Genomic DNA, 15,438 nt, shown 5'->3' with positions numbered 1-15,438 from the left:
TGCAAACCTCACTCCGGATTGCAAACCCAGCGCCACCAGGAGCAGACGGTACAGTGCCCAGGACAGGACCTTCATCAGGACGGAGGTCCAGCGGCTTCTGCGGGAAGGTATCATTGAGGCCAGCAACAGCCCCTGGAGAGCTCAAGTGGTCGTAGTAAAGACTGGGGAGAAACACAGGATGGTCACTGACTACAGTCAGATCATCAACCGGTACACGCAGCTCGACGCGTACCCCCTCCAATGCATATCTGATATGGTCAATCAGTTTGCACAATACCGGGTTTTCTCGACAGTGGACCTGAAATCCGCCTACCACCAGCTCCCCATCCGCAAGGCGGACTGCCCATACACTGCCTTCGAGGCAGTTGGCCACCTCTATCACTTCCTTAGGGTTCCTTTCGGCTTCACTAACAGGGTCTCGGTCTTCCAACAGGAGATGGACCGAATGGTTGACCGGTACGGACTGCGGGCCACTTTCCCGTACCTAGACAACGTCATCATCTGCGGCCACGATCAGGAGGTCCACGACGCCAACCTTCGCAAATTTCTCCACACTGCCAAACTCCTTAATCTCACGTACAACAAGGAGAAGTGCGTGTTCCGCACCAACCTCTTATCCATCCTTGGCTATACTGTGGAAAATGGAGTTCTAGTGCCTGACCCCGACCGCATGCGCCCCCTCATAGAAACCCCTCCCCCACTGCCCCAAGGCCCTGGGCTTTTTCTCCTATTATGCCCAGTGGGTCCATAACTTTGCGGACAAGGCCCACCCACTCATTCACTCCACAGTTTTTCCCCTGACGGCTGAGGCCCGCCAGGCCTTCAACCACATCAAGGCCGACATCGCCAAGGACACGATGCACGCAGTCAATGAGTCCCTCCCCTTCCAGGTCGAGAGCGATGCTTCGGACGTAGCTCTGGCCGCCACCCTCAACCAGGCAGGCAGACCCATGGCATTCTTTTCCTGCACCCTCCATGCCTCTGAAATTCGGTACTCCTCTGTCAAAAAGGCGGCCGAAGTCATCGTTGAAGCTGTGCGGCATTGGAGGCATTACATGGTCGGCAGGAGATTCACTCTCCTCACTGACCAATGGTCGGTTGCCTTCATGTTCAATAATACACAGCGGGGCAAGATCAAAATGATAAGATCTTGAGGTGGAGGATCGAGCTCTCCAACTACAATTACAACATTTTGTATTGCCCCGGGAAGCTCAACGAGCCCCCCGATGCTCTATCCCGAGGTACATGTGCCAGCGCACAAGTGGACCGACTCCGGGCCCTACACGATGGTCTCTGTCACCTGGGGGTCGCCCGATTCTTCCACTTCATAAATGCCCGCAACCTGCACTACTCCATCGAGGAGGTCAGGGCTGTCACCAGAGACTGCCAGGTCTGCGCGGAATGTAAACCGCACTTCTACCGGCCAGAACGAGCACACCTGGTAAAGGCCTCCCGCCCCTTTGAACGCCTCAGCATGGACTTCAAAGGGCCTCTCCCCTCCACCGACCGAAACACGTACTTCCTGAACGTGGTCAATGAGTACTCCCGATTCCCCTTCGCCATCCCATGCCCCGATATGACGTCTGCCACGATCATTAAAGCCCTCTACAGTATCTTCACTCTGTACGGTTTCCCCGCCTACGTCCACAGTGACCGGGGATCCTCCTTTATGAGTGATGAGCTGTGCCAGTTCCTGCTCAGCAAGGGCATTGCCTCGAGCAGGACGACCAGCTTCAACCCTCGGGGAAACGGGCAGGTGGAGAGGGAGAATGGGACGGTCTGTAAGGCCGTCCTGCTGGCCCTGCAGTCTAAAAATCTCCCGGTCTCCCGCTGGCAGGAAGTCCTCCCCGACACGCTCCACTCCATCCAATCGCTCCTCTGCACCGCGACTAACGAAACCCCACCATGAACGCCTTTTACCTTCCCCACGAAGTCCACCTCCGGGGTCTCGCTCCCAACATGGCTCACGGTTCCTGGACCCGTCCTCCTCTGCAAACACATGCGGACCCACAAGGTGGACCCGTTGGTCGAGAAGGTACAACCACTGCACGCGAACCCGCAGTACGCCTACGTGGCACACCCCGACGGGCACCAGGACACAGTCTCCCTCCGGGACCTGGCACCAGCTGGATCCCCACCCACGGCCCACCACCCGACACCCCCCCTCCGATTTCCCCGCCGCCACTCATCCTCCCCCCAGCGCACCTCACCACAGCCCCCGCCCCAGGAGGATCCGTCCTCCCACTGGTTCCACTCAGGGATGAAGACGAGGACAACACACTCCCGGAGTCACAGGTGACCAAGTCGGCGCCCGCATCTCCACCGGGACCGAGGCGATCACAGCGGAGGATCAAGGCTCCCGACAGACTGAACCTGTAAATTTTGCCTGAACTTGTAAATTTTTCCACCACCCCCGCCGGACTCTTTTTTAACAGGGGGTGAATGTGGTAGTCACCACTAACTGCATATTAGATGTAGTACCTGTATATTAGATGTAGTACGGTAAGGCTCCTGTACTAGAGGTACAGGGGTAAATCCCTGTCTGCTGGCTCCGCCCAGTAGGCGGCGTATAAATGTGTGTGCACACCGGAGCTGCCCCCATTCTGGTAGCAGCTGCAGGAGGCCACACATCTCAGCTCAGCCTCGATTATTCACTACTCTCGTCATTGTAGTAATTGATAGTGCATCATAACACTAACCTTGTGCGGGTGTTTGAGGGAGTTGAAACCTAATTTCCAAGATGTTACTTTGTCAGTGAAGGACCCAAGGAAACAAAAACATTCAGGCATTTAAAAAGAATTGCAAAAAAGAGGCTAGAATTGGAGGATAATACAGTCCTTAGGGCTGGAGGAGGTTGGGTGAAGTGGGGCCAAAATAATGCTGAGGGTGTGATGCGACAGAGAGTTGAAGTGAACAGTGGCTTTAATCAATTAGAACAGTGTCGGCCTGTGACTGCTCTGCACTGAGAGCCGCCTACAGGGCAGCTGCTCTATATACCTCCCCTCAAGGGGGCGGAGCCGGGGCAGAGCCCACAAGGGCACCAACATGATACAATCAGTGTAGTACAGTACAATGATCCATAGGTGGAGCCCTCATGGGCAACAGCGTGATACAATGTAGTACAGTGGTGAATGGTTACTATAATATGTTCACCACAGGGCGTTATTTGACAAGGGATTAAGTGTGCCTTGCTGACGGTGAGATGCATTTGAAGTCATCATATTTGTTGTAGATATTGTAACGTCTGCTGTACTAAAGTGTGAAATGAAGTATGATTCTTTCTGTTTGTGTCGCAGTATAGGAGCAATGTCAAACAGGTAAAGACTCTCTGGTCCAGTCAGGTTATCCCACACAGTTATGACCGCTTTGCGTATCACAATTTATACACTCCCCACCAAAAATAATGTGATCTCTTCAGTGACATGAGAAAACCAATCCCCTCCCCCACCAAATTAATATTAAAAATCTGGGAAATTCCTCCCCGATTGAAAGTAGGCGAGGAGATCACTCTGGCCCGGGCAGTCTCTACATTTACTACAAGGCGATGCCATAATCCTAGGCATTAATTGAAGATGACCTGCGCATTGTCTGATTATCCTCGCCCTGCACTAACTATTCCGGGATAAGGAGATTAACTGGGCCGACGTCATGCTGAAGGTTAGTCCTAAAGCTGTTCTCAGGCTGGAATTAAGAAGTAAGATCGCGCCAAGAGGTAGGTTCTCTGAAAAGCATCACCCCCCCCTTCCCAGAGACTCCCACTCCTGCACTCCGTCTGCCCCTATTCAGTACAGTGGAGTTCCGTGGATCTCCTCTGCACTATTGCCGATGGTCAGTTGTAGGCCCATGAGTGTGGAGATTGAGTGACTTGGCCTTAGAAAGATGGCTTTTCAGAGTCTGGTCAACAGTCCGTGGAGGAATCAGAACAGCACCTTTCAGCCAAAGGAGACCCCTGTCTCGGAGCAAGGGGAGACTGTCATTGGCATTTACCTGCTGACCCTTGGTACGTAGCAATGGTTCACTCTCTACATAGAATCACGTACGTGACGTACAGTTACATGCAGTATGTAAGTTTTTATATGGAATTATACAAATTACATCGAATTCACGGCCCAGGAACAGTTTGTTCAGTCTAACTGATCCATGCTGATGTTTATGCTCCACAGGGGCCCCCTCTCATCCCTCGCCCCATTGACCTATCCTTTTCCTCATTTCTCCCTCATGTCTTTGTCCAGCTCTCCCTGAAATGCATCCGTACTATGTATTCACCTCAACTCCTCCCCGTGTGTCAGTGAGTTCCACATTGCGACCACTCCCTGGGTAAAATGTTCCTCCTCAATTCCCTATTGGACTTATTGGTGGCTGTCTTATACGTATGGCCCCTAGTTTTGGATTCACTGCCAAGTGAAAACACCTCTACAACTACCCTAACAAACTCCTTCGTACGCTTACAGATCTCTACCAGGCCACCCCTCGGCCTTCACTTATCCAGGGGGCGGGAGGAGTGGAGGGAGGGAGGCTGCTGCTTGTTCTGTTTTGTGGGGGGGGGGGGGGGGTTGGCTGCGGGGGGAGGGGGGGGGGGGGGGGGGTTGGTGGCTGGGAGGTTTCTTCAGACTGAGTTGCAGTCAAACGCATTCTCCTCTCCTGGGTGTTACATCTTTGACAGGAAGCAGATTGAAGGCGAAATTGCTAATCCATCCTCTTTCTCTCTCTCTCTCTCGGCTTCTTTCTCTAGGCTGGTTCTCCTGGTTTGGAAACAGCGTGGTGATATTTGTGCTGCACAGGCAGAGGACGACACTACAAGCGACAGACTATTTGACCTTTAACCTGGCCCTGTCAGATGCCAGTATTTCTCTTTTTGGATACTCCCGCGGAATCGTCGAGATTTTCAATGTATTTCGAGATGATGGTTTTCTGATCACGTCGATATGGACCTGTCAGGTATGGTGCGCCGGCAAGCAACGCGACTGTAATAACCTTCTAGGCTTCTCTTTGGTGACCCGGTCAGCAGCTCTCTCAACACTAAGATCGCGGGTAGACGTTTACGTCTGTCAGGTGGTTGCATGCCCAACCCCCGACGCGCGTTAAATGGCACACGGTGTTGATGGGCAGGTATCCTGATATCATCGTGCACTGCGAGCTATTTCGGTCAGCGGACGCAGGCGCGATCGGCAGCCTGCCCACTGAAAATCATGCTTCTTGTTGAGGGGATTAAATCCCCAATTGACCAAGATTCTATGTGCCCTAAGCTCGATGCACGGAAAACACTTATTGGATTCAAAGGTGGGATGTAAGGGGAATGGAGCAAACGCTGGAGGAGGAGTTGGGAGTTTCAGGGAGTGAGTTGAGGTGGTATTTTGGGGTTTTGAGAGAGGGCCTTTAAATTTTTAATTAACTTAATAATCTTTATTGTCACAAGTAGGCTTACATTAGGCTTACCCTGGGGCAGCAGGGTAGCAGGGGCAGCAGGGTAGCATGGTGGTTAGCATAAATGCTTCACAGCTCCAGGGTCCCAGGTTCGATTCCCGGCTGGGTCACTGTCTGTGTGGAGTCTGCATGTCCTCCCCCTGTGTGCGTGGGTTTCCTCTGGGTGCTCCGGTTTCCTCCCACAGTCCAAAGATGTGTGGGTTAGGTGGATTGGCCATGCTAAATTGCCTGTAGTGTCCAAATAAAAGTAAGGTTAAGGGGGGGGGGGGGGGGGGTTGTTGGGTTACGGGTATAGGGTGGATACGTGGGTTTGAGTAGGGTGATCATTGAGTGAGTTGAGGTGGTATTTTGGGGTTTTGAGAGAGTGCCTTTAAATTTTTAATTAACTTAATAATCTTTATTGTCACAAGTAGGCTTACCCTGGGGCAGCAGGGTAGCAGGGGCAGCAGGGTAGCATGGTGGTTAGCATAAATGCTTCACAGCTCCAGGGTCCCAGGTTCGATTCCCAGCTGGGTCACTGTCTGTGTGGAGTCTGCATGTCCTCCCCCTGTGTGCGTGGGTTTCCTCTGGGTGCTCCGGTTTCCTCCCACAGTCCAAAGATGTGCGGGTTAGGTGGATTGGCCATGCTAAATTACCCGTAGTGTCCAAATAAAAGTAAGGTTAAGGGGGGGGGGTTGTTGGGTTACGGGTATAGGGTGGATACGTGGGTTTGAGTAGGGTGATCATGGCTCGGCACAACATTGAGGGCCGAAGGGCCTGTTCTGTGCTGTACTGTTCTATGTTCTATTAACACTGCAATGAAGTTACCGTGAAAAGCCCCTAGTCGCCACATTCTGGCGCCTGTTCAGGTACACCGAGGGAGAATTCAGAATGTCCAAATTACCTAACGGCATGTCTTTCAGGACTTGTGGGAGGATACCGGAGCACCCGGAGGAAATCCACACAGGCACGGGGAGAACGTGCAGACTCCACATGGACAGTGGATTGAACCCGGGTCCTCGACGGCGTGAGGCAGCAGCACTGCGCCACTGTACCGCCGATACGCTGGCCATTCTGCAGGAGAGTGGATCCATTCTGTCCTGTCCCTAGGTCGATACCGGGTGGTCCTTCAGAGGGCATTGGAGAGTCAATTGCAATGCTGTGGGCCTGGGGTCACATGAAGGCCAGACCAGGTAAGGAGGGCCGAATTTGTCCCTAAAGAACCTAGGCATCTGTTGACCCTGCAAAATCCTCCTTATGAATATTTGGGGGCTTGTGCCAAACTTGAGAGAGCTGTCTCACAGACTAGTTAAACAACAGCCTGACATAGTCACACTCACAGAATCATACCTTACAGACAATGTCCCAGACACCACTATCACCATTCCTGGTTATGTCCTGTCTCACCAGCAGGACAGACCCAGCAGAGGTGGCGGCACAGTGGTATTCAGTCAGGCAGGAATTACCCTAGGAGTCCTCAACATCCACTCTGGACCCCATGAAGTCTCATGGCTTCAGGTTAAACATGGGCAAGGAAACCTCCTGCTGATTATCACGGCCACCATCAGCTGATGAATCAGTACTCCTCCATGTTGAACATTGGAGGAAGCACTGAGGGTGGCAACAGCACTAAATGTACTATGGGTGACGGCTTCAATGTCCATCACCAAAAGTGGCTAAGTAATACCACCACAGAGTGAGGTCCAAAAGGAGATAGCTGCTGGGACTACAGCAGGTGGTGAGGGAATCAGAAATAGGGAAATACAAACTATACCTCATCTTCACCAACCTGCCTGCCGCAGATGCTTCCACCCCTGACAGTATCGGTAGGAGTGACCACCGCACAGTCCTTGTGGAGACATGACAGAGTCCCATTGGCACCATTCACCCTGGTCGCTGCCGGCGGAAACTCTGCGGGAACAGTCAGGGGATGGTCTGTGGGGGTGGGGGGGGGCAGAGAGGCCGGCCTGCCGATCGGTGGGCCCCGATCGCGGACCCCATCGGAGCCCGCCCCCCCCTCCCCAGTGAAGGAGCCACCCCCCCCCCCCCTCCCCTCCCACAGGCTGTCCCCTGACCGTTCCAGCGGAGTTTCCACCGGCAGCGACCGGGGTGAACGGCGCCGGCGGGACTCTGTCGTGTCGGAGTGGCCACTCGGCCCATCCGAGCCGGAGAATTGGCGGCCCCGCTGATTCCCGTGGCCTGCGGCCAGCACCGCGACAAACACGCCGGTGCACATGGTGCTGATTCTCTGCACCTCGGAGAATCGCACGCCGGCACCGGGGCGTCGTGGCGCGGTTGCGGCGATTCTCCGGCCCGGCGCGGGGCTCGGAGAATCGCCCCCGAGATGTTTGCGGATGACTGCACAATGATCAGCACCATCCGTGACTCCTCAAATAATGAAGCTGTCCATGTCTAAATGCAGCAAGACAATATCCAGGCTTGGGCTGACAAGTGGCAAGTTACCTTCGATTTGATTTGATTTATTGTCACATGTACCGAAGTACAGTGAAAAGTATTTTTCTGAGGCCGAGGGAACGTACACAGTACGGGCATAGTAGACAAAAAGAATATCGACAGAGTACATTGACAAAAGGTATGTCAAAAAATAGTGATTGGTTACAGTGAGGAACAAGGGGCCAGTTCACGCCACAGATGCCAGGCAATGACCATCACCAATAAGGGAGAATCTAACCATCAGCCCTTGACATTCAATGGCATTACCATCAGGGGCTGGTTTAGCACACGGGGCTAAATCGCTGGCTTTGAAAGCAGACCAAGGCAGGCCAGCAGCATGGTTCAATTCCCGTACCAGCCTCCCCGAACAGGTGCCGGAATGTGGCTTTTCACAGTAACTTCATTGAAGCCTACTCGTGACAATAAGCGATTTTCATTTTTCATTTCACTGAATTTCCAACTATCAACAACCTGGGGGTTACCATTGACCAGAAACTGAACTGGACTCACCGCATTAATACTTTGGAGCAGATTGGAGGATATAAATCATGTAGCTCATCACTCACCTCCTACAAGGCACAAGTCAGGAGTGTGATGGAATACTCTGCCCTTGCCTGGATGAGCTCCAACAAAATTCTTGGCATCATCCATGACAGAACAGCCTACTTGATTATACAAACATTCACTCCCTCCACCACCAATGAACAGTGGCGGCCGTGTGTACCGTCTACAAGATGTACCGCAGGAACTCACCAAGCCTCTTTAGGCAGCTCTCTCCAAACCCACGACCACTCTCATCTAGAAGGACAAGAGCATATATCTGGGAACACCATCACCTGGATCATCCCCTCCAAGCCACTCACCATTCTGACTTGGAAATATATCGCTGTTCCTTCACTGTCACTGCATCAATATTCTGGAACTCCCTCCCTAGCAGCACAATGGTGTGCCTACACTACCTGAACGCTAGCTCACCACAACCTCCTCAAGGGCAATTGGGGGTGGGCAATAAATTGTGACCAAGCCAGCGATGCTAACATCCCATAACCGTGGCGGCACAGTGGTTAGCACTGCTTCCTCACAAGTCCAGGGACCCGGGTTCAATTCTGGCCTTGGGTCACTGTCTGTGTGGAGTTTGCACATTCTCCCCGTGTCTGCGTGGGTTTCCTCCGGGTGCTCCGGTTTCCTCTCACAATTCAAAAGATGCGTAGGTTAGGCGGATTGGCCATGATAAATTGCCCCTTCGTGTCAAAATGGTTAAGCGGGGTTACTGGAATAGGGCGGGTGGGGGTGGGTCTGGGTAAGGTGCTCTTTTGGAAGGTCAATGGGCCGAATGGCCTCTTTCTGCACTGTTGAATTTATAAAAAGAAGTGTTTTTCTGACAATCGCCAATCGCTGCACGGTTGACATTACCGAGGCTAGGTGTTAATTCCAGATTTATTCATTGAATTTAAATTCAAGTGCTGTGGTGAGATTTGAACCCATGTCGCCAGAGCATTAGTCTGGGGATTATTAGTTTAGTCAGAGTGAGATCTCATTAATTGTAAGTCTTTGTTTTCAGATCGATGGTTTCTTCACCCTGCTGTTTGGTCTGGCTAGCATATATACACTGACAGTGATCAGCATCATTCGGTATATTAAAAGCCGTCACCCGTACAAAGGTAAATTTATTGCAGCTCAAATTAAAGGACCATTCCTCAATCCAGGATTCCCAATGGCAATCCACCTATAAGAAAGTGGGATCAGGTGCAGTTGTCCTATTCACACTTCCGCGTGTTATAGCCTCCACGAGACCCACTGGGACGACCAGATTGATCTCCCTGTGAGGCTCGTGGAGTACGATCCCCCCCCCCCCCCCCCTCCCCCCGAGGGGCGGAGGCCCAACATGGGGCTCCTTAATTCCCAGAGATAAAAGCCAGCGCAAGAAGGAGCCGGCATCTCAGGATGGTCCCGACTGGGAGTTGGACTGTCGCTGTATTTCCTAACTGTGAGTCAGAAATAAACTACTTTTGACTGAACTTTTCAAGGCTCCTCATTGACAACAATATTGACGACGAGGATAAAACAGAACTGCAGACGGTGCTGCTGGACACTCAGCCCACGGCTGCATCTCAACACAGAGGAGCAATGTTAGCACTGTTTCAAACCTGCTACTCTTCAATACTCAATACTTTTGGCGCGAGTATGGAAGATTGAGCCCAGTCTGCCAAGTGTATGCTCTATTCTTTCAGGGCGACTGAAGGGAGGATTGCTTGAAGGAGTTTCTTATGACCGCCTGTGGGTCCCAACTTTCAGCATCATAAAGAGCCTAACCTACCCTGCGGCCCCAGACTCCAAGACGTTTGCTGAAATAGTAGCGCTTGTAACTAACCACGATGACCCCAAGCCGTCGGTGATGGTCCAAAGATCCCGGTTCAAAATGTCTGAGAGAGAATCCCGGGGAGTCTGCTACTCAGTTTCTGGCACGATTACACAAACTGGATGCGATTACAGGTGATCCGTACCAGAGATGCTACAAGACCACCTTATGTATAGAGATCACAACATGGTGACCCTGCAGAAACTGCTGGCCTAATCATCTTCAACTAAAAAACAGCTATCGAGGTCTCCCTCTCATGGGAGAGTGGGGGAAATTTCCCAGTTCAGGAGATCCAAGGCACATTAGAGATGGAGGTGAATGGTGTAGGATGCCCCCCCATTCAGTTGAAAGGTGCCCCCAAGGAACAAAACCTCTGGCACCCAGTCCTTGCCCGAACACCGTCGGGGCCTAGCCCGTTGGCTGAGGGCCGATGCAGCCAGGTGAGATAGTTCCCTTGAATTACTGGAGGAGGACACAGAGAGGTACAGTACGAGGTAGCTGGAGAAACCGCAGGGACCAGCAATGCCAGGTCAGCCAATAAGTCCATTGCCCTGGTCGAGGGGTGCACCGGCCGAGAGCCAACACCTTCCACCTAGGGCAGCCCGGCGAAGAAGGGTGTATGCAGTTGAATTGCATTGCTGTGCCGTGGGTTGCCCCCATCAAAGTCACCATCCAGGTGAATGGTAACCCACTCATAATGGTACTGGACAAGGGGGCTGTGGTCTCAGTGATAAGATAGCAGATGTTCAAAAAAATCAGGACAGGAATCCGGCATTGGAACTTGAGGGACACTGAGGCGAGGGTGGCAACGAGGTTGGGGGAATCACTAACCATCGTTTGTACAACAATGACCCCAGCTGCCCGTGGACAGCAGTCCGTTGGGTTGCCCATGATAAGTACGAGGCCCCAGCCCGAGACTCCTGGGGAGCGATTGGCTACAGAGGCTCCGTGTGGACTGGCAGCGGAATTTTAGGGTGATTAGATGAAGTCCTGGGGACGTAACCGGAGGTTTTTCAGGAGGACCTGGATAAGATCAAAAGTGCCGTGGCCAAGATTCATGTGGAACCTGAGACCCAACTGAAGTACTTCAAGGCCCGCGCAGTTCCCTAGCCATTGCTGACAAAGGTAGAGGATGAGCTCAATCACTTGGAAAGCCTGGGAATCATCCAGCAGGTATAATCTGCAGGTTGCAGTGCCTCTTGTCCCGGTACTGAAACCAGATAAAACCGTAAGCCTGTGTGGGGGCATTACAAGCTAACAGTGAACAAGGCCTCTCTATTGGACAGATACCCAATGCCATGAATAGAGGACTTCTACACAAAGCAGGACACTCTTTTTCTGAACTCAAGATGAGACACACACACATCCAATTGAAGCTGGATGTGGCTTCCAGGATTTTCCTGACCATTAATACCCACAGAGGTCTCTACAAAAATGCAAGGTTGTCATCGGCTGACACTATTTTCCAGAGAGCCATGGAGAACATCCTCCAAGGATTACCTCAAGTGGAGGTTTACTTGGATCACGCCTTGGTCACCAGAACACCTGAGCAACTTGGAGAAGGTCCTCCGCCAGTTTTCCTCTTGAGAGGAAAATGTGTTTTTTATGAAAAAGAGGTCACGTACTTAGGGTAGTACATCAACCGAGGTGGTTTGCACCCAGTAGAAGAGATGGTGCGAGCAATCAAACAAACCCCATGCCTAAATTGCGGTCATTCTTAGGAGTCATGAATTATTACGGGAAATTTATCCCTAACTTGGCGACCATCCTCACATCGCTGCAGCGCTATTGAAAGAAAAACAGATGTAGGTGTGGATAGCGCCTCAAGAAGAAACGTGCGCCAAGGTGAAGCAGCAACTGTTGTCATCAGATTTGTTGACCCACTACAACCCCTTAAAGCCCCTTTTGGTCACTTGTGATGCCTCCCTATACTGAATGGGGGCGGTGTGATCCTGCATGGATGATGGAGCAGAGAGACCGATAGCGTACGCATCACAATCATTTTTTAGATTGTGAAAGAAGGGCTGGCCGTAGTTTTTGCGGTAGAAATTCCACCAGTATGTTTACGGGTGTCGTTTCACCATCATAATGGACCACAAGCCATTGTTCAGATTATCTAGAGGCAATTCCGGCAATAGCATCTGCCTGGATGTAGCGTTGGGCCCTATTGTTAGCGGGGTATGAGTACATGTTTGCGTATCGCCCGGGCATGCAGATTGCAAATGCAACACTATGAGTCGGCTCCCATTGCCGATATGCCCCCCGTCTCCACCAAGCAGTGATAAGGTCGTATCGACCTTAAATTTTATGGAAACTTTGCCAGCCACCGTCGCACAAATCCGCGATTGGACACAGAAGGACGTAGTCTTGGCGAAGTTACGCCAAGCCATCCTACGCGGGGATTGGCAAGTGAAACTGCCTAAGGAGCTTTGGTTTTTTTGGGACCAAGCGGCAAGATTCAGCGTGGAGGATGGCATCCTCCTGTGGGGAGCTCGTATTCTGATTCCAAATCAGGGCAGACAAGCAATGACACCCAGGTTGCCAAAGATGAAAATGCTAGCCAGGAGTTACGTATGGTGGCCAAACCTGGATGGTGACAACGAGCGGAGCTACTGATTGGTTGTTCCTGGGAGATTTGCATACGTGCAGTGCGGTCAGCCTAATTTGGAGGTGTACCTGCGATAGAGACCCGAGGAGTTCGAGTGCAAGCAAGCATCCAGCAGAGGCCAGCAGAATGGAGCTACTGATTGGTTGTTCCGGGGAGATTTGCATACGTGCAGTGCGGTCAGCCTAATTTGGAGGTGTACCTGCGATAGAGACCTGAGGAGTTCGAGTGCAAGCAAGCATCCAGCAGAGGCCAGCAGAATGGAGCTACTGATTGGTTGTTCCGGGGAGATTTGCATACGTGCAGTGCGGTCAGCCTAATTTGGAGGTGTACCTGCGATAGAGACCCGAGGAGTTTGAGTGCAAGCAAGCATCCAGCAGAGGGCAGCAGAGCGGAGATACTGATTGGTTGTTCCGGGGAGATAATTTTTTAAAAAAAATAAATAAATAAATAAAAAATAAAAAAAAGGGTGCAGCACGGTAGCATGGTGGTTAGCATAAATGCTTCACAGCTCCAGGGTCCCAGGTTCAGTTCCCGGCTGGGTCACTGTCTGTGCGGAGTCTGCATGTCCTCCCCGTGTGTGCGTGGGTTTCCTCTGGGTGCTCCGGTTTCCTCCCACAGTACAAAGATGTGCGGGTTAGGTAAATTGGCCATGATAAATTGCCCGTAGTGTCCTAAAAGTAAGGTTAAGGGGGGGTTGTTGGGTTACGGGTATAGGGTGGATACGTGGGTTTGAGTAGGGTGATCATTGCTCGGTACAACATCGAGGGCCGAAGGGCATGTTCTGTGCTGTACTGTTCTATGTTCTATGTTCTATGAGTGACTGGCCCAGCAATGCCCCACCTGCCAGGAACATCAGAAGGCCACCATTGAGAAACTACAACTCTCATTTAGTACCAATGCCATCTGAGAGGTATCAGTCACGGACAACGGTACCCCGTTCACCAGCAAGGAGTTTGCACGAGTTATGAAAACAAAGAGGGTGAAGACATCCAGCCAGCCCCATACCACCCTTCCTCAAGTAGTCTGGCTGAACGAGCATTACAGACTCTGAAGAAGGGTAAGAGGAAACAGGCCATGGGATCGATGGAGAAGAGGCTGCCGTGTTTTGTGTTCAGCCACCGGACCACAGCGCACGTTATGCCCAGAGTGGCACCGGCAGAACTGCTGATGGGCTGGAGGCTGAGAGCCCATCTTAGCCTAACGTTCCCCGATGTTAACGGGAAAGTGGAACGGAGACAAGACCTCCAGAGGCAATACCAAACCACCGGGGAACACGGTATACATCCGAAACTTTGGAGCTTGTGCCTGGCAAATTCCAGGGACCATGGTCTAACGGACTGGAGTGGTATCTTACACGATAAAAACATGAGTACGGACGGTACGGAAGCATCTGGACAACCTCCGGAGCAGAGAACTTGTGTCAGGACCAAACCCACCAGAGGAACCGTCTTCCAGCCCTGCCTGCCTGGCACATGTGGGCCTGGGGACATCACCGCCTAGGGGCCCTGATATAGATGCATGAGGTGGAGGATTCAGGATGTGACATGGAGACTCAGGCATCCGCGTTTTCGGACTGTAGCCTCACCAAAGAATGGTCGCTAACGGTGCCCCCCTGGACAAACAACACAAAAACGTTATTCCACAACATGTTACCATAAGACCATAAGACATAGGAGTGGAAGTAAGGCCATTCGGCCCATCGAGTCCACTCCGCCATTCAATCATGGCTGATGGGCATTTCAACTCCACCTACCAGCATTCTCCCCGTAGCCCTTAATTCCTCGCGACATCAAGAATTTATCTATCTCTGCCTTGAAGCCATTTAGCGTCCCGGCCTCCACTGCACTCCGCGGCAATGAATTCCACAGGCCCACCACTCTCTGGCTGAAGAAATGTCTCCGCATTTCTGTTCTGAATTTACCCCCTCTAATTCTAAGGCTGTGCCCACGGGTCCTCGTCTCCTCGCCTAACGGAAACAGTTTCTTTGCGTCCACCCTTTCTAAGCCATGTATTATCTTGTAAGTTTCTATTAGATCTCCCCTTAACCTTCTAAACTCCAATGAATACAATCCCAGGATCCTCAGCCGTTCATCATATGTTAGACCCGCCATTCCAGGGATCATCCGTGTGAATCTCCGCTGGACACGCTCCAGTGCCAGTATGTCCTTCCTGAGATGTGGGGCCCAAAAAGTACTCCAAATGGGGCCTAACCAGAGCCTTATAAAGGCTCAGTAGCACATCGCTGCTTTTATATTCCAACCTTCTTGAGATAAATGACAACATTGCATTCGCTTTCTTAATCACAGATTCAACCTGCATGTTTACCTTTAGGGAATCCTCGACTAGCACTCCTAGATCCCTTTGTACTTTGGCATTATGAATTTTCTCACCGTTTAGAAAGTAGTCTATGCTTGGATTCTTTTTTCCAAAGTGCAAGACCTCACATTTTCTCACGTTGAATTGCATCAGCCATTTCCTGCACCACTCTCCCAAACTGTCTAGATCCTTCTGCAGCCTCCCCACTTCCTCAGCACTACCTGCCTGACCACCTAACTTCGTATCATCGGCAAACTTCGCTAGAATGCCCCCAGTCCCTTCATCCAGATCATTAATA

The 15,438-nt window shown here is 51.7% G+C and overlaps 1 protein-coding gene across 1 annotated transcript in view; it reads left to right on the top strand.

The window, feature by feature from the left end:
• Positions 1–3,718: 3,718 nt before the first annotated feature.
• The window catches only part of LOC119967711 (opsin-5-like), a 37,088-nt gene continuing 25,368 nt past the window's right edge, over positions 3,719–15,438 (top strand). Inside the window, exons 1-3 of the mRNA XM_038800590.1 lie at positions 3,719–4,000; positions 4,733–4,938; positions 9,419–9,518. Of these exons, the coding sequence (XP_038656518.1) occupies positions 3,880–4,000; positions 4,733–4,938; positions 9,419–9,518 (427 nt within the window). The 5' untranslated portion in view covers positions 3,719–3,879. The remainder of the gene's footprint in view (positions 4,001–4,732; positions 4,939–9,418; positions 9,519–15,438) is intronic.

This window comes from Scyliorhinus canicula, chromosome 6, assembly GCF_902713615.1.
Source record: "Scyliorhinus canicula chromosome 6, sScyCan1.1, whole genome shotgun sequence".
Classification (NCBI taxonomy): domain Eukaryota; kingdom Metazoa; phylum Chordata; class Chondrichthyes; order Carcharhiniformes; family Scyliorhinidae; genus Scyliorhinus; species Scyliorhinus canicula.
Note: the sequence above shows the minus strand (reverse complement) of the source record. Positions and strands in the feature narration are given on the sequence as shown.